Source organism: Acipenser ruthenus, chromosome 4, assembly GCF_902713425.1.
Source record: "Acipenser ruthenus chromosome 4, fAciRut3.2 maternal haplotype, whole genome shotgun sequence".
Taxonomy (NCBI): domain Eukaryota; kingdom Metazoa; phylum Chordata; class Actinopteri; order Acipenseriformes; family Acipenseridae; genus Acipenser; species Acipenser ruthenus.
This window is the reverse complement of record NC_081192.1, coordinates 68,710,386-68,730,550: the sequence shown is the minus strand read 5'-3', so window position 1 is coordinate 68,730,550 and position 20,165 is coordinate 68,710,386. Positions and strand designations below refer to the sequence as shown.

General features: G+C 37.2%; 1 protein-coding gene across 2 annotated transcripts; it reads left to right on the top strand.

Annotated features, from left to right (window-relative positions):
• The first annotated feature begins 105 nt into the window (after positions 1-105).
• Positions 106-19,002, top strand: si:dkey-154p10.3 (zinc finger protein 883). 2 transcript variants are annotated; one of them, XM_033999325.3, is made up of 9 exons: positions 106-229; positions 1,177-1,247; positions 2,178-2,673; positions 2,918-3,608; positions 3,854-3,953; positions 6,174-6,413; positions 12,269-12,402; positions 14,646-14,769; positions 18,139-19,002. In XM_033999325.3, exons 1-9 carry the CDS (start codon positions 227-229, stop codon positions 18,341-18,343), a joined length of 2,064 nt encoding a protein of 687 aa, XP_033855216.3. In that variant the 5' UTR covers positions 106-226; the 3' UTR covers positions 18,344-19,002. The 2 variants fall into 2 exon arrangements, with proteins under 2 accessions (XP_033855216.3, XP_033855217.2); XM_033999326.3 differs by lacking the exon at positions 1,177-1,247.
• Positions 19,003-20,165: the final 1,163 nt, after the last annotated feature.

Below are 20,165 nucleotides of genomic sequence, written 5' to 3'. Positions count from 1 at the left end.
AATTTGGTTGTATAAGCAATATAAAAATTAATTTAAAAATCTGTTGAATTTAGGTTGCGTTTAGCTTTAGTCATGTAATTTATAAATGACCCCTTACGGTGGAGAATGATTCTGAATGAGTCGCAACGTTTTACTGCAAACAGTACTTCCTGGTGGCAATGATGAACATAAACAGTATTGTACTTGTATGATATTTTGGATTTGAAAATAAAACGCTGTTTGTTAAATGGTAAGTGCTGAATTAATACTGGGCAAACAATGAGCGCAAGTTTTGTTTATACAGTACATAATTCGATGTATAATCTCCCAGTTACTCGTAAGGTTACTCTTCAGAGTTAATGTATTAATTGTTCTGGAATTATGTAATTTTTTTTGTAATATATTATCATGGTCTTTTATTGGTTTACTTTGCTATTGTACATTAGAGCCTCTCGGGAACACAGTGCTACTAGTTGCAAACACTGCACGTATAAAAAGTTTTAATTCAGCATCTTCATTCTTTGTTCAATGACTTCTCTACAAACAAGTGGTTTATTGAACGCAATAACTTGTAAATGAAGTAATCTCCGTAATAGGGCATATATAGTTTTACTTCTATTAGGGACGTGATAGGTACTACACAGTTACTTCAGTGTAAAATTGGACCGACAGTCCCCGGATGAGGTACTGTGTCCCCGGGCAAATAATCCCTGGAACGGTCCTCGGTTCATGAAGCTCGTCCCAAATAAACTTATTAATAATTTCTCGCATTGGTCTAATGTAATGTAAATACGTTAGAGAGAAATATCCATGTTTCTATCATTAAATTACATCCAACCACTTTCCTGATTCATCACTGACATTCGTATTAACCAGTCAGGTTTTGAGTTTAGTAGACAACCTCCGTTTAAAAAAAAAACAGTTACCGTGGGTTGATTGATTGAAATTCCCACCAATCAGTTTCTTTGTATAATCACTGACATTTTACTGTCTGTAGCCTATCGGTGTAGTTTGTTGAGCTGACCCGCTCTTGTTTCAACTGCCAGTAAATCCAGCTTCAGTACATTAGGTTTAAGAGGGCATTATTTAGATTACTTTGTTCTTTAATAAATGCATTACCGTAGTTATGTATTTTTGTCTGAAAAAAACAAACGAAAAAAAAACACTTGCGTTTAAAAAAAATCGTGCTTGGTTTAGATAGGCTACATGCATCGCCTGAAAAGAAAAAAAAAACAGCTGCATGAGGATTATACGAGAATGGCGAGGGAGTAAGTACAAACCTTTATTATAATATATAGTACACTATTTAAGTTTAATATCCTGTTTTGGCTCGATGTCCCGTTTTTCATAAAACGCCAGTGTTATGGGCATTAATAAGTGTTCTTGCTTGGTGCTTATGTAAATGTTAAACAGTGTTGAAGAAAAAAAAAAACATCAAAATACATAGTTGTTTTTTTTTTAATACTTTTTTTCCTTCGCTAAATTGACATGACATTAAAACCCATAACAGCATACTGTACAGTAGGATGTCAGTAAAATTCGATGTTATATTTTCAGGAATCTCCTGGTTACCCATATCCCAAAGTTCCCAGTATGTCCATGTGTAACACTGGCTACTTAGCTTTGGCTTGAAGGCAGCAGGAGAAGTAGGCTCTTGCATGTTGCCTGTTTTGTTTTGTTTAGTTTAGGGAATTTTTAAAATGTCTGCTTTTTTTTTAAATGTAAGTTTTTTGCAATTATTGCGGAGTGTGTGTTTGTTTCTGTGGTTATATACATATTCGTTTTCTATTTGGAATGAATATGTGCAACTGTTAAAAATATTATAAGCTGCTCGGGATACACTGTAACACACATTTCACTGTTGGTTACTTTGCTGTGCTCCCATAACTGAGTGTCCCCGGATTTGGTTTACAAAATATGGTCACCCTACCTTAGTGTTTGCTGGTTAGCTGCTAGCAACTGATCAGATTGAAGAGCATGTAGATAATACATTTCTGTGTTTTTTGAGCACTGACTATATACATTAAAAAAGGCAAAAATGCTTTCCTACCAAAGTATTACAGTAAAGCTGTGCTTATCTACAGTATTGTCTGCTATGTGGTTTTTGGGGAATTCTGAGCAGATTTCAGAATGCTGTTGTGTCAAAGAACACATTTTAAAGAGTGTTTTTATGTTGTTTTATTTTCCTTCATACACAGCCCCTCACCACCCTATGCTGTGACAATGAACCAGTTGAAATACATGTATCAAGACATCCAGCCTGTAGAGTTGCATGTTCCTGAAGAGAACACCACTTCCAGGCTGTACTCCAGCACCGTGGAAGGTATTGAAGGCCAGGTCTCTAGCTTGGTAGAGATGTTTCTGGTGGAGATTTACAGGTGTAGAGTCTGCCAGTTCACCAGCAGTTTGAAGAATAAGATCAGTGCCCATGTGTCCAACTTCCACCAGCTAGGGGGGACCTGCCACCCACTGAGCGGCTCTGAGAAGGACAGATGTCAGGAGGAGGATGCCCCCTATGGCGTGGAGGATGAAATGAGCACAGAGAATAAGGAGAACGAGGAGAACGAGGAGAATCTAGAACGAATATCCTTCCTCCTCCCCATGTATAGGATGCTGCAAAACATAAGCCCCCAGTCATGTGACATGGGCCTCAGCACCAACAGTGACAGTCTGCACGTTGCCCATACCTGTGAGGTAAGCACAAATTAAGTACTTTTAAAACTGCATTAACAACAGATTTGAAAGATCACTTGTATAGTGACTTAAATATGCATATTTCCCATTATCATTTGCCTATTTAAAAAGTCTCTGAAGGCCACTTATACATGGTACTTTAAGCAATTATTAGTCAAGTCAAGCAGACAAAGCCGTTTTGTCCTCGATTTCCTCCTCAGTAATGGGCCTGGAATCTCATTTTTACGTGTATGTATCTTTGCAGGTGAGCACATTATTTGAAGAGGAGTCCAGTCAATTCCGCTTGGAGGATCCGACTTCTATAGCGTCTGGCTCTTTGTCATGCCCCACTGGATCAACTGGCGAGGACCAAGGTGACAAGATGGCTCAGTCAGCTCACCTCATGTCTTTGGGTCTCTGCAGAATCTCCAGCATCAAAACCCAGTCTTTGATTTCAGAACCCAGCAGAACAGTTCAACAAGCTGATGAGGGCTCTAAAGGATGTCCCAAGAAGAAAAGACTGACTGCAATACATCCAGGCCCCCATAAAGGTTCAGATGATCGGGGTGGTGGGGTGAGGGGCAGAACTTTTTCTTGCCGGCTGTGCAACCTGTATCTGCCGTCCAAGCCACTGCTGGAGGTGCACATGAAATGCCATGATGGGGAGCAGGGGTTCAAGTGCATGCATTGCGGTTCCTTCACGGCCGAGTGGACGTGGATGGAGACGCATTTACAGGACCACAGCAAGAAGCGGCGTCCCCACCAGTGCTCTTTCTGCGAGAAGGCCTTCAAGACTCAAAATGCACGGAACATACATGAAAACAGACACAGGAGGAAGCCTGGCTTGATTCAGTGTGCCACCTGTCTCACTCTCTGTTCTTCAGAGCACGAGAGAGATCAACATCAAGCCTGTCATTACCAAGACTCTTTTAAATGCATACACTGCACCTACGCGGGTACCTTTTCTAAACATTTTATACATCAGTCAGACAAAATAATACTGCAAACAAAAGAATACTGATAAATGTTCATTCATATATATATATATATATATATATATGTTTTTGTGGCCATATTTTACATCCTACAGTATCTACAATACTAATATTTCTTGATGGCCTGATATTATTTCCTGTTGTCTTGATAATTTAAATTGTGCTGTTGTATTGATTCTTAATTTTTTCTAATATGGTTGCTGTAGATAAATCTTGGAACAAAGTCTACAAGCATCTGTGCACTCAGCATGACCACGGAGGAGAGACACATGCATGCACTGAATGTGACAAGAGGTTCTACAGAAAGTAGGTAAATTGGGAACTTTAAAGTGTACACGGTTGCATAACCTCTTTGTGTCGTCTCTGAATCATCTGAATCCATAGCTTTTTATTAAAAAAGGCCTGCTCTACAGTGTAGTACCTTCACTGACTTTTCAAAGTCAAAAATATAAGTCAAAAGTTCAGCTGTACCATAATAAGAGTGTAATAAAGGTAGGAACATTTACTTTTAAAACCTTAAGGACTGCACCTTTAAAAATATGATCATGACACTGATATTGTACTGTATATAAAAGTAACCTGCTGCAAAAGAAATGTGATTACTTTCCCCACATAAACATCAGGTAAAACTATAATAGCAGTAGTTTTTCATTGCTGGCCTTTCAGCGAACACGTTCCGCTGTAGCTTGTTTACCAATGGTGAATTACTTTTCTTGGGATTCTTCTTTTGAGGGCATTTGTAGCAGTGGAGCTGCTGACTCTGTCCTGTCAGTCTTGTTTGTGTAGCAAGATGTCAGGTGGTCTGTCAACACTTAGATTTTATTGGTGTTTTTCGGTATGTTTATAAGTGTTCGGTGGCCACCTCTAATCAAGTTGAGTGTGTTTCTCACAGACACTGTCGTACAAAAAAAAGAGTTCAAGAGAAAATACACTCTCAATTTGATTAAAGGTAGCTACCAAACACTTATTAACCTATAATCGTCATTAAATCTAAATAAAAAAAGACAAAAAGCTGATATTAACATATGTAATCAGTTCATGTAGATTATGTATGGTCCAGTGGTTAAAGAAACGGGCTTATAACCAGGAGGCCCCCGCTTCAAATCCCACCTCAGCCACTGACTCATTGTGTGACCCTGAGCAAGTCACTTAACCTCCTTGTGCTCTGTCTTTCGGGTGAGACGTATTTGTAAGTGACTCTGCAGCTGATGCATAGTTCACAAACCCTAGTCTCTAAGTCGCCTTGGATAAAGGCGTCTGCTAAATAAACTAATAATAATTATGTTGTGGTTTAAACTTCTATTAACTGCATTGGTCTCAAATCTGCAGTTTTAAAATAAACACGTTACAGCAAATATGTATTTTAGGTTAAAGGACACTCTCAGTTTCTATGCCTTATTCTTGGATTACCTTTTTGCACGTTCACTCCCTGGGCCATTTCATCTCAGTAGGGTCTTCTGGGTCAAAGCATGTTACTGGCTGAAAGCATGTCAGTCAGTATGGGAAGCAACGGTTTGTTTATTGACAGCAAAGAAGCCAGTGAAGGGGTGGGGACAATTTCACTCTCCAGGTTTAATTATAAAGGACAGTTTCAGAGCATAGCTTCCTGTGGCAGGGTGGCAGGGTGGCAGGGTGAAAGCCCTGCCGGTACACGTGTGTATGTGTTGGTGTGGGGAGTAATGGGTTGGCAGGGGAGGGGTTACATTTTTCCCTGTCAAAACACATGGGAATGTGGCTGAAGCTGTGAATTGAATAAGTGAGTAAACGATTTAAGTAAGGCGCCAGCCACTGGTGTATAAATAGGGTGTGGTTTCATGTGTTCCGTGCTGTCCCATCTGTTTGTTTGTTTATATAAATGTGCGCATTAGCGCTTGAAACAGCAGCTTCTGTATCTGAGTCTCCCTTCCTGGTTGAAACAGCAGCATTGCCAGTGACGCTGTCCTGTCACACTTCCTAGTTTTCTTTAACTTATTGCAGTGTAGTACCAGATATCAAGTTTCTCAATTAAAATACGTGTTTGTGTTCCTTTCAAAACAGCACATTTGCAATCTATAAAATGAATAGATGTGCATGGTGAAGACATTTTATGGAACTATTTTGTTAGCTACAATTACTATAATGAGCCCTAATGAAACCTCTTGGCACCACAGAACCTAGAAATGTGAATAGCTCCTCCATTCTATGCTAATGAATATTTTTTTAATGCTCTGTTTTACATTAAAGTTAATTTTCTTTTGCGGAACCCTAAAACCACAGTAAACTTTCCCATGTAATGCCCTGCCAAAATGCATCAGTTCTGCCCTGGAAAGACAAGCTTTTAAAAGTGTGAGGCTATGAATTTACAGCATGTTAATATGATTAACATGTATCATAGTATTGCGGTGTTGGAGACTAGATGCTGTTATTGTGCCTTAATTTAAAATCATGCTAGACTGAGTTCATGGGTCAACATAATTTTGTAGGCATTGTCACCGTTCAGGTTTACATTTGTAAATGTGATCTTCATTTTCTTTTTTGCATCAACAGACTAGATCTCAAAGAGCACCTGACAAAACACAGCAGCTCCAGACAGTTTGAATGTCAGTTGTGTGGAGAGGGCTTTCAACACAGGCGTCAAATGGATCATCATCACAAACAAGCCCATGACAAGAAGAAAAAGAGACGCCATCCAAAGTCATGTGCGATTAGTGCAGTGCGGACAGACAAGGATATATCGGCCAACAGAGGAAAAACAGAAAAAGGGTTTTCCTGCAACTTATGCAACAGGTATTGTGTGTATTTTAGAAGCATGTCTTTGGATATAATATCTGGCTTTTTTGTTTAGCAGTTGCAACACATAATTCTATACATTTATTTATTTTAAAAGTGTTGTATTTATTTAATTTAAATGATATAAATCATTTTTTTATTTTATTATTTTTAAAGTTTCAGTAAGCCCCATTATCAAATGAGAAATGGAGGTAACTACATTGCATTTTATGTCCTATGCCACGAAGGAGAAATGACAAAGGTGTGGACGACGGCATCAATTAAAGTTACTGTATAATAAGCAAGAGAGTATCCTGGATAACACGCATTTCTGCCACTTATTATAATTTGGTTTTCTTAAAATTAATTATGAACGCTTTATTTATCTGAAGGCTATTGTTTATTACTTTGTGGTATTTCTCTGCTAATTCCAGTTTCTAATTTATAATCTTTGAGTGCTGAAGGCAGTTGGCACAAGGTCACTGCAGACCATGTATTTCCCAGATAATCAGCAGCAGCAGTAGTAGTAGATGTTATCTGGAAAAAGGCTTGGTTCGTACTGGGTTCTGATTCCCCTTAGTTCGAGTCTAACAAAAGATGAGGTTTGGGGGTTTTATCAGGGATACAACAGAGTGCCAATAAAACTACTACAGCTGTTGGGGTATACTGGATGAAACGCGTTAGGGAAGTTAGGAACTACGTTTAACAATGATGTCTATTTAATTGCACCCCCCATCTCCCAGTTGGGTGAGGATGGTTTAATTTACCCCATGTCATCCCAAGTAGTTGAAAACAGAATAAGTGTGAACAGATGTATATTTTTCTCTGCAACATATTAGCAACATATGAATATGCTAACATAACAGCAGATTCAGTCCTGGGGAGTGGATTGGTTTCTCAAGTGCTGCAATTTTAACGTTTTACTATATTATTTACAGATTGGGGTTTCTATTTTCTGTCTTTTGCTCAGTTCCACTAGATGGCAGAAGAGGACCAATATTGACAGATTTCCACTGTACAGACCTTTTTTTATCAAATAATTTTCTATGGTGTGGTGGCAGTTTTTGATAGCAGTTTGATTAGCCTATTTTCCTGAAGAAATGTAAAGCTTGAGGGATTTAAGTTAGGTCCTTTTGTAGGCATAAAAGATGAAAATGCAGACTGGATAAAGACATCTGCCAAATAAAATTAATACGAATGCTCCCAAGCCATATTGTGTCAACCAGCTGGAAATAGTGCCACTTTGGTAATAAGCTTCCTTGAAAATCCACAATATTCTATACAAATATCTTCAGATTAGTATGTTAGCCACAGACATTATTCATGTGAACATTACTTTCTGCAAGGGCAATGCTATTTCCTTTACCCACATGGGGTACATCTATAGGTCTTAACTGTCAATTCCTGAGTCTGGCATCAGTTTAAGCTGATCAGAGAAGAGTAGCAAAGATCTTTGTCAGGTGCCTTCCCTGTTATTTATATTGCTCTTAAGCTAAAATCTACTTTAAGCCAAAAAAAAAAAGAACCAGGTTCTTGCAAGAGCATTTGAAGGCAAGTAGCACTATATCATGATGCTGCATGAAACTGTAGTTACAACCACCGCACTGCCCGGGGGTCAGGGCTGTAAGGACCAACTCATGCCAAATTCAAGAGTTTTCGTAATCCTCAGTTGACAGGGCTTCAGTGAGCTGTTTCCTCCCTGCAAGACTCAGCACATCAAGGGAATTTCTAAATTAATCATTCAGGGGTGAAACAATGAGGGGATTAAACTTGCATATTCAATCTTAACTGAAGGCACTAAACTAAGGCCTAGCTAGCAGATCAGTGCGTTATATCCAAGTGGTTGGAGCCTGGGAACTAGGAATAAATAAACAAAATATCACAGCCATTGAATATCAGTGTTACCCCTCAACATGACACTTCACCCACGAGTGGCTTTGTGATTGTCTGTCCATTTGAAACAAACTGTTTGAGGATCTGTCCTGGGCACAGCTCGTTTTGGATCACCTTGTCAGGATCACTTGAAAGACCAGACGTGACCCATAGTTGGTAACAGCCTGTGTCTGATTTTGAACTTTGTTTCATGGGAATGGAAAACATTTAGAAGATCAGCATCAACAACTACCTAAAAATGATACCTGCTTATGTTGATCAACACTGTAGTAACCCCATAAGGGTTCTAATTTACTGAAGAAGTTAAAACACATACTAGATTGCTATTTAACTGTAGCTGGTTTCAATCATGTAAATGTCTACATGTTTTATATTGTATAAGTAAACTTATAGCTCGCAAAGTATGTTCAGACATTTACAGCTCAAGCTTAAATGAAGCAAACATAATTTAAGTTCACAAAATGTCACAACATTATATAGAGAAGGTGTTTCACTGCCAAAAAGCCCAATGTCCTAGGTTTGTGCTTTGCACTTTATCTGCTGCTTTTTTTTATCAGGTAAATCTTTTCTGTTCAAACATGTAAATGTTTACTTTGAGTACTTTTCTCTAAATAATGAGATCATACATCATGGCTCTTGATAGACCGAAGTTTTGCAATTTTAAAGATGTGTGACTATGATTTTGTAAAAAGATTTAGTGCTATAAGTCCCCATATTAAATAATGTACCTGTAATTTTTCTTTTCATTGTTAACATCCTGACAACTTTTTACACTTATAACTTTAAAGTTTCAAAATGGCCACTCTAGTGCACTGGGGTTTGAGATCTGTCCTCTAAATCTGCAGGAAGAGCGATTTTACTATGGTTTTTCTGTTCCATACCACATCATGGATTGTTATTGCTGTGTTACCTGTTTGACAATGTGGGCAATAATCCTTACACTATCACTGCACTAAGAGGACATTTTGAAAATAACTTTAAAACAGACTACAAAGTTATAAGTGTAACAAGTTGTCAAGATGTTAACAATGAAAAGAAAAAATACAGGTATGATATATAGACAGTTGTAGCAACACGTGGGGACGTTTAATGCTATGTTTTTTCTGAACCCCACTACTTACTCTTTAATAACAAGTTAATAAAAAAAATGTTAGTAATGTCAATAATCACATAAAGCTCATTGTTCATTTACCAATAATTTGAGAGACAATTGGCAGTTACCACGAATTTAAACCTCACATATCAGGTTCTGAGTAGAGCGCAGTAGATGCCCTATATAATAGTATTAATATCTTCCACAACAGTAATTACCAGTGGTTAATTGTCCATCTTTCAGTAAGTGCCCCGCCTTTGGCTTGGGGCACCTAACCGTTGCTGCGGTGAGCAGGTAATCCCTTATAAAACTTTACCATAATAAAAGCATAGCTACGTGTAATAAAGCATGGTAAAGCATACTGTAGGTAAGCACTGTAAAGACCTGTGAGGTATGGTAAAGCATTTTAATAAGCACAGCAAACAGGTAAACTATGGTAAAGCTGTACAAATGCAATGCAGAAACACCATGGTAAACTTTTATAAGGGATGACTCAGGCCAGCAGTTAAAACTGACAAACGTGTTAAATGAATGTTTCTGATTTAAGCTGCTGTTTAAAAATTGAAATAGACAAAAAAAAAAAATAACAATCAATGTAATAAAGCAGAAATAAAGTTTACATTCCAGATCTTCAATGACACATCTGAATTTACTAGATTATATTAAAGACTGGTGTCTTCTGCTGAGGCTCATTACTGTAAAAAAAAAAAATCCATATTCTTTGTGTCAGGCATTATTACTTAAAGGGCATAGAGGGTGCTGACCAGTGTGAAAATGTTTAATGAAATCCTAACTGTAAGGTGTCTGTTCATTATCAGGGTGTCACTAGCATTAACTCATCTGAAGGTCGGGGGTTGTTCTCTGCTAGGTCCATTTACAGAGCAAAGTCTGGGCAAACAATGTAACATGAGCTGAGTCATGTGGCCAGTCTGCTTACTGTTAACTTCTTGCTGCTTCTTGTTTCTAAATAGCAGCTGTGACTCAAAAAATACATAACCAGAGTCAGCTGCTAAATTTACTATGACTCGCACATGTGTATGCCATCAAGTTGTATTAGACCCTAGCAGTGGCATCTTTAGAAAGATCAAACTGAAATTTATGAAGATGAAGTGATGGTTTTGAATTCCATGTTAATTACAGGAGTAGCCTTTGAAACTATAGCTATGACATGCAAGACATAGGGGTAGGTGTACTAAGATGGGACAGTCGCAGCGCAAACACGTGACACTTAACAAAATGAAAATTGTCGCATGTACTAAGACAAAATATGTTAATGAAGACAGTCGCAATATACTAATTTAAATATTTGTTGCGTCTTCTTAGCGAGATCTGTAGCATTATACATTGCGAGAGTCATGCAACATTGTTCAAATAATTAGTGGGAGCTGAGTTGTGGTTTGCTGCAGCAGACGGTGCCCGAAGGACAACGTCTATGCATGCAAGGGTGCAAGAATCAAAATAACATTGTTTTTTGTAAGTTATGATACTTGCAGGAGAACAGTCAATTCTCGTTAATACAAATTTCAAGGAACTAGCAACAAATTTTGCATTATACACTACCACTAATTTGTATTATCATGAGTAGCCTATAAACTGTCAGTTTTTATTTGTTAGTCAGTGGTGCAGTGCTAAATTGTGCACAGTTACAAACCACCTGCACATTAATAAAATAGGTGTGTTTCCTATTCCTATACAGATGCTCAGAATGAGCTGGAGGGGTTAGCGGCACATGTGTGCAGTCTATTGCTCCCTGGTTTTAAGGAAACATAGGTATTTTGCTGTTCGCCTCAAAAATGCATTGAGCACAACTGGCACTGTACGAGAAAAGCCGGACTGAGAAATGCAAACAACAATTGTGACTTTCAAACATGCTTTCAAAAGTTCTTTCGTACATCTCCTTATAATATTTGAGAACCCTGATTTGCTCCCTGTTTTTGTGAATTTATGCAGGAACGCCCATAACTACATATGGACCACAAAGAAAAACTGCTGTTGCAAAGCATTCCCTAAAAAGTCGCAAATAGCATTGCTCCTGTTTAGTACATTTCACCCTAGACTTCTGACTTGTTTGCAACTATTGTGACAGGCGCAACACTTTAGTAAACCTACCCCATAGCGTTGGCAGGGTTGACATTGACATAAGAGGCCGATTAACCCGTTAGTGCACTTGAGCTGGAATGACCCTATAGTTAATATCTAGTATCCAGTGCCTGTGTAATTGAGTTGGATGCAATTCACTAAACAATAGAAGCACTCATCTTCTGAGAATTTGATCTTTGAGTCTATTTGCCCTTCTTATGATTTGTTCTTCTGACCCCAATAACTACCATAATGAACCGCAGTCAGTATTCCCCCTCTACGCAATCCTGCAGTGTGGTAGTAACCAGGATCCCATAAATTGCTTGAAGCAGCTATTTTAACAGAGTCAATACCGTCCAGAGAATTCAAGTTTTAATGCATGAGTTATGTTTGCTTAAATAACAAACGCATCAGACACCATTTTAAGTCCTTTTCTTTTAAGTTGCCGTCTTTGCTTTTGACTTGAGATGCTTTGGTGCTGATTGACTACAGGGCATGTTTAAGCCTTTTTCATTGTATAAAATTTGCACAAATAGTATTTGAATGACTAAAATTGTTTTTTCCAAGCTGATAATGGCAACATTAGGTTAAAACTAAAGTCACAACAAGCAATTTTACCCTATAGACAACAAATCCACAGAACAGCAGTTCTGGTAAAAATGTACGCTTTTAATTTAGGAAGAACTCGCAGGAAGCAAGAACAGTTGGGAATTTCAAGAATGAACTGGGGTGACCGACCTTATTAAGATATTAAGAAGGGGGTTATTGTTCCTTTTAAGGCTTTCACTGGACGGTTTCTTTTTTACAGAAAGTTCTCCTCTAAATTGGCTTTGCAAAGGCACATGGGAATCCACAGTGGGGTGAAACAGTTTGAGTGCCAAGACTGTGAGTACAAGACCAGGCTGAAGGCCTCCCTCATTCAGCACCGGCGCATTCATACAGGTAGGGGGTGCAGCTCGGACTGCCATCACATCAGAATGAGCTACAGTTCGTCACAGAATCAAAACATTTCACACAGCACTAGAAAATGGAAGCCACACTGTAACTGTATCCAGAAAATAGAAGCAGTGTTTAACAGTGTTTAAATGTAGACAAATAAAGTGATAAAGATGCATTTGCCAAAACATTTGTCAAATGTAACTTCTTTACTTTAGAAGAGAATTTGGGGATCTTTCTATACTACAGCTATGGCCAAAAGTTTTGTATCACCTAGGATTTTAGGATTGAGACATAATTTAAAAATATATATATATGAACATTAATTTAGAAATGTTATTTAACATCATGTAATCAAAGAATGTACAAAATGTTATTGCAGAAGTCTACTGGAAGCCATAATGGTAGTACAGTATTTCATGTTTTTCAGTTTTTGTCAATTTTTCGCTAAGTATATGGAAAACTACAATTCAATATGTTAACTTAACATTAATCAGCAGGTTTCATTCGACTTTATGAAGCAAAATGAGGTCATTCTATAGGGTGATGCAAAACCTTTTGCCATTGTATAAATTATCAAGGATAACATATGGTTATGACACAGGTTCTTGGAATGTTGCACAAATAACATACAATTTGGACAGCAAAATGTAGAAGTGTCAATCACAAAATGTACATATTTATCTATCAATGTATTTATTTATTTATTAAATCTGTAGGCTATACTTTTGTATAAGCGCTGCTATAATTTAATATGTCATTTAAAAGCGTGAATAAACTTCATTGTTAATAGAATTTGTTTCTGTATGGTTAGCTGTAAGCCCTTTTGAGCTGTTTATCTCTGGTTTGGTAACTTTATTGGGTGAGGTTTTCCTTTCAGAAAAAAAAAAAGTGCTAATGACGGTATTTAGTAAAGAGCTTTGAGAATCTATACCAATGAGAGGAACATACTTTCTGTTATTGATCTAAGAAATTACATAAGAGTTCATGAAGATAATTTATCTGCTTCAAGTACTGTGTTAATTCCATTTACTGTAGTAGCAGGCTATACCCAGTCAGAAAAGTGGGGGTGAGGGAAGATTAGGTTTGGGTTACATAGAGAAGTCCCATTTCCAAGCCAACTTAAAGACCACCATCTAGGCATAAATATACACACTGAATAAGAGCTCTGGAAATTATTCGGCATTGCTATTCTTTGGGGTTACTTTGGTACGTGACCCATTTCATATCCAACATATGGCAAATATTGAATTATTTCGAAAGCTCAGGATATCCTATGCGGTCAAAAGAAGGTTATTTGTAAATAAATGAGAAACATGCTAGGGGTATTAATGGCTGATTGATATTTTTTCTGTTCTGTGTGGTGTTTTGAGAAACACTCCCTAATTAGCAGTCAATTAATACAAGCTCCAGAAGTTATTTACTTTGTTGATGAAAATGAGAAGGGGCAGGAATTGTAGCTGGAGGTTACTCCAGTGTGGTCCTATATCTGTGAAAAAATAAGTTAGTGTATTGGTATAGTCATAGACAATTGATTGATTTTCTGCTGTTATGTTAATTGTGGTCAATCTTGATGATTCAGGCGTAAGCCAAAACAGATGTCTACTTAACTTATGCAAAACTAAAATAAATAGTGGGCCATATTTTCAGTGTTACATCAAGTCTTTAACTCCTATTTCTTGAAAGGAGAAAAAAATCATGCAAATGTTACCAAATGACAAACAAACACCTTGAGTTTTGAAGAGAACTATATAACTTAGACGTTTTACCTTTTTTAAAAAAAATAGTTAGACTAAATATGGATATTGATTTTATTTGAATTGATTTACTATCAAGCTTCCACAATGTGGTGCCCTCTTAAAATATAAACCCTTTCCAGATACATAATCACATTTGCAGTGATCACCCATTCATTGCAGATTCATTTTTATACAATTTTTCCTGGTGATGTATTGAGTGATATTACTAAAACTTGGAGTTACTGCAGCTACTTGTGTATGTTATAGCAATGTAGGTGAAGAACATTTGGTACTGTACGAATTAGTAATTACTGTCAAGTTATGTTCTAAAAGTCATGATCAAAATTCTGTAACATTATCTGTGCACAAGCCAGGATGAAGGAAATGGTTTTGGCTCAGGAAACGACAAATAACAGTCCTGTTCTTGTCTGTGCAATAGCAACATTGAAATGCTTTCCTCTGTGTTTTTCACACGGTCTAATGGACACATTTATTTTGCAATTTTAACAGGAGAAAAACCGTTCAAATGTAATCAGTGCCCGTATGCCTCCATAGATGCCAGCTCCTTGCGAAGACATTCCAGGACACACACGAATGAGAAGCCCTACCAGTGTGAGCAATGCTCATACAGCTGGTAAGCCTGGTGCTTTCAATATGAGTAAAAAAGAAAAACACTGTCTGTTCTGCAATGTTTCTGTCTAATGCGCGTGCCCCCTTTTGGGGTATCTTGGTGTGATTTATCAATATATAGATTCATCCTAAATGGCAAATTGAGTTACCCGTATTTGAATTTACAAGAATATAATTGAAAAAAACAGGTTGAATATTAGTAATTGTGATTTTTTTCAGTCAACCTGAACACGCATTACACCACTGCCACACGCTCCCTAAATCTTAAATGTTATTAAAGACAGATTAAGTTCACTTTTTTTGCAGTGGCATATAGGAAAGTGAGAGCAACAGTCTCCAAAGAAGGTGCACTTCAGTTTAACTCTAGTATAGCTTTGGTTTACAATTTTTTTTCAAACGGGTGTCATGGACATTTAAAATATCCCCCTACCCTCATAAGGTGCCCCTTTATACAGTGGAACAGGTTATAAGGCCGTATGGTTGTGTCCCCATTTGCCCCATAATGCCATTCCACTAGCACTTTCATTCTTGTTATGATGCGTAATTATGGCTCCCGACTACAGCGTTTTAAAGGGAGAGCACTGTATCTGTTACAATGGCATGGTTTTCCAGGATCTGAGCTGCCTTCTAGGCAATAGTTAGATACATGAATGCAGTAATATTTGATTTGAAATTCAGAATGTTTATCCATGGTTTCCAGCAGAGTTTTGGTCTTTGCAGTAAGGCAAAAACTGTATCTACTTTGAAGTGATATAAAAGGTAAAAGGACGTTGATACTGATGCATCTTATAGTATAGGTTTTGCAAGCTACAGAAGTTTTGACATTAATTGATCAATATCTCTTGTTTCATATGCACTGGTTTGTTTATAATGAAAGCTCTACTCCTTTCTACCAGCAGAGCCTTTGTAATAAAGCATAAGTCAGGAGAGAAATATTTACATTTTCTTTTGTCTGTAGAGATTATTTTTATTTACTTTGTCAACAAATTCCTCTGACAAGCGTAGCAGGCCTATGTCACCTCATGTCACATCAAGTTTAATGAATACTTTAGCTATTTTTTCCCTTTCATTGTTAAGATTTGAAAAACTGACATTCTTTTTTTCTGTGATATTGAGAAGTAAAACAGAAAGTTGTGTTTGTCTGACACCAGTTTTAAATAGGTCCTACTTTAATTGGCATTTATTCTATTCAGATTTTCCGTTTTCATTTAAGTCCAAAGTAGTGGTATGTAGTGGAGGTGCGTGTATGTCTGTACGTATCTAGAGAACTGCTTATCTGGAATTATCGTATCTTTACTTGAAGGTCATGGTTATCTACTTTTTAAAGATTTTAACAGCCAGGGTGGGGAATGAATATTACTAATATGCTTGTTTATTCATTTATTTATTTCCATGTTCTCTTCTTTGTCATCATGGCTCTGGTAAAGACACTTAATGCTTCCCAGGGACACCCACTTATAGATACAGGGTAGGAACAGTTGTACATTTTACCCACAGCCGTTTCATGGAAGCTTCTGCTCCTGTTTTCTTTAGCAGTTACAGCTTCCAGCCATGGTGCTGTAAGATGTGTTCTATCATTATTAAATTACTGGACTCACATCCTTGTAATCTTGTGTATACATCTCCAGGCTGTAGTATTTCATACAACAAACTGTATTGCTGGAAAAAATGGGTGAATGCATACAAGAGTGTTAGGCAGAATTTCAGGGGATGTATGCCTTTTAGAGTTTATAACAAAACACATTACTTACTTACCGTTGCTGCCTGCTGTGTTGCATGCATCCCTACAAGATCTCTTTCAGCATATATGAAATCGGGTCTATGAATAACACTGTCTAAATATCACTGAATCTGCTGGGTTAAACCTTAATTAAAGACATTTGTAGTGGAAAGCAAGTTCAGTGTTTTGATTGAGAGGCATGCATAGCTTAGTGACGTGGCTAAATCAGCAATAGTTCTTGCCTATGGTATGTTTAGGCCTGGTTAGTAATAAATAAATCATAGCTTTTACTTTTATTTTATTTTTTCTTGTTGTTTGACTCAACTTGGTAACAGTCGCTGTGAAAGGGGGTGGGTATCTGCTTGGAAAAATGAGTGATAACACAGGAGGTTGATGTTTATTTACAGTTTACACAAATTTCACTTGCAGTGTAGTGTGGCCACCACTACGGTACCAGCAGTGGTATTCCTAGTGGGGTGGCGGGGTGTAAAATAATCACAAAACAAATGCCAAAATGAAACACTGTTATAAAACAGAACTAAGAAAATAAAGTTTGCTCAAAACAGTGGCTGAATACTATTCCTGCTAAAGAGGAGGTTCTGCTCCAGGAACCTTCTGCACTAACACACATTCTTATACTGATGTGGGATCAAGTCCCTTAAGCCAATTTCCTGTACACTAAACACCAAGATCCCGGTGTAGACACAGTGATCTCTAGTAGTTGGTTTCTTTATTTTTCTTAACCTGGTTACACACTTAGCCTTGAAGATTTGTAGCCGATTCACCTCCAGACTTGTAAAGAACACATTTCCAGCTCCTTTTTATAGCATGTGGCCAGGGCTAATTGATAATCAATAAATCAGTTGGCAACTGGCCACATTCCAATGGCCTTTTGTCGTTCTCAAATTTTTCTTATGTTTTAGCAGGGAGGGGATTCTAACCCCTGCCCTTCCATATTTAGCAAAAACATATACATTTCAACAAAGTTCTTTTTACAAAACCTAAACAAAATTCAAAAAAACTATTTCAATGCCACATTCACTCATATAATTATAATTTTGAATGGTATTTTATCTAAAATAATAAATACACATTATTTGTATCTATATAAAGTGTTTGTAATTGGTGTTATCAGGGAAACAGTATTAATTGTCATGCATATTCATAAACCTGACAAGCAAGCAAAGCCATGAGGATCAGATGAGCTTGACTCTATGGAAATGACATGTTTCTGAATAAAGTTTGGATTACCTAGTGACATTTAGAGAAACAGGGAAATAAATAAGTGGTGAGGTTTGACCAAGGATTTGTGAATAATAATCTGCATTATGTTGAAAAAGATATTATAGCAATACGTAAAACACAGCGGGCAGCAATGGTAAATACTGTGTTTTGTTATAAACTTTATTGTATGTACAATAACACTTTGAATTCCACAACAAATAATATGTATACCTAATTATAATCTTGAATCATTGTGAACAATTGTGAGGGATTTTATTTAAGAAATGTAGATCATAAGGTTGGTTAATTTCCTTAGGTACACGGATTGGGGTGAAAGCAAGTACACATCATGAGGAGAATGTTGGTGAATAATCTTTGCCAGGCAGACAGGTTTGAATGACTTGTGAACCTGCTTATCATCTCTTGTAGCATTCAGAAGAAAAGCCTGGATCTGCATGTCCGCAGACATCACACCCATGAGGTGTTTGCCTGTCACTTCTGCCCCTACTCCTCGCCAGACAAGCAGCTCCTTCACAGGCACCTGAAGAAGCATCACCCAGACATGAGAGGCTCATTCGGCAGCTCCGAGGCAACACCCGGACTCTCGGCAGATAATTTCACTGAAATCTCCTGACCCCTGCCAAGACAGCTAGACTCCGGCCGTTTATTGGTGGCACATCTTGGTGCGAAAATGTAAACTAGGTCAGCTGGGCTGAACTCAGCTAGCAGAATGCACTAAATGTACTAGCAACTGTGCATAAAAATAGACTATCTTTTGAGGGCCTTCCAATGTGTTTTACATTCACACAATGATCATTGCAGACCCTTGTGTCAGGTACATGTTCTTCCACCAGTTAAGCCCTTAACCCCTTCCCCTTTGGTTTGAAATTGGCATAGCATAAAGAGGCTCCATTTGAAAATAAAGCTGCTTTTGGCTGCGTAACATTTTCCTTAGAAGCCATCTGTAAAGGCTGCTCTGCAGAGCTGTGAAGAAGTGGTGGTTATGAGTTTTTTTTATTTTTTATTTTTTTTAAAAAATAAAGTTTGAAATAAAAAAAAAAGATCCCCTCATTTCTCCTTCCATAAAGAATGGAGGTTTCCATCACATGTTGCTGATCATGTCCCAAAATATTCCTCCTCTAACACCTGATGTTTATATATGCATAGTCTATCTATTTATAAAGAGAATTATGTGCCCTTGTTTTTGCGATTCCCTATTTCCTGTAATTCCTGCATTCAGTACTGCAGCTTTGCTTTTAAAATCATCAATAAATACCAGTTAACCCAACTTAAAGCACCATAATGAGTTAATTTATATTTTGAACGTGCTGGTTTGTGTGATTTCTCCCTATTTTCTTTCACATATAGTAAGATTAATGGCTTAAAGTTAGTAGTAATAATTCTTAAGTTGATGAGCATAAAGGCTTATATTATTATGAAGACTGTGTATGTATCTTAGTAAAAAAACACCTTTCACAGTGGAATTATCATCAATGTGTGAATAGAACATAATTCACTCATATGATTTGTCTATATATATATATATATATATATATATATATATATATATATATATATATATATATATATTTATATATATTTATTTTACAAAGAACCAGAGGGAGCATTTCTATCACTATATAATTAATAGCCTATTGTAACGGCTTTACAACACACTTTGCGACAATCATTTAAATGTGTAGATTCAGTTAGATTCTATTCCAGATTTTACAATGAGCCACAGTGTAAAGGTAACAAGCTCAAACAAGTTAACCCAACAACCAAAACCTGCAATGGCTCAAACTGCTGTACAATGGGAGCTGTCTTTAGAGATTTAGAGATTATGAACTTGTTCCCCCACACCTGTGAATATCGCTCATTCATGTTTTAGATTCCTTTCTAGGCCTACTTGCTGGCAACATTATATATTGTAACGCATTATGTCCCTTTGCATGGTTACTTATAAAACAGGTGATTTCAACACTTAGCAACTCTGCTTCACAAAGTTATAGAGCTCAGCTCATCACTTGATAACTTATATATGCTTACACTTCTTGCAATATGTATATAATAAGTATATACTATTGTTCATACAATTGTATACTTCAGTGGGGTGGGAAGCTGCTGCTGCTGCTTCTTCTTCAGAATGGCTGGGAAGCCTATTGTTATTTCTGGGATTATTATTATTATTATTATTAGGCTTCCAAGCCAGAATGACTGGGAAGCCTATTGTTATTGCTGGGATTATTATTAGGGGTCTAAGCAACAAAGTTGCTGGAGCCCTATTGTAATTGTTAGGATTATTATTATTTTTATTATTAGGCTTCCAGAATGGCTGGGAAGCATTTTGTTTCTTTCAGGATTTTTATTTTTTTTCTTCCGCTCTTTTCAAAAAATCTCTAAAATCAACACCATTGCATGGAAACACCTAAAGGAAGTTGTGTCAAAATGAAGGT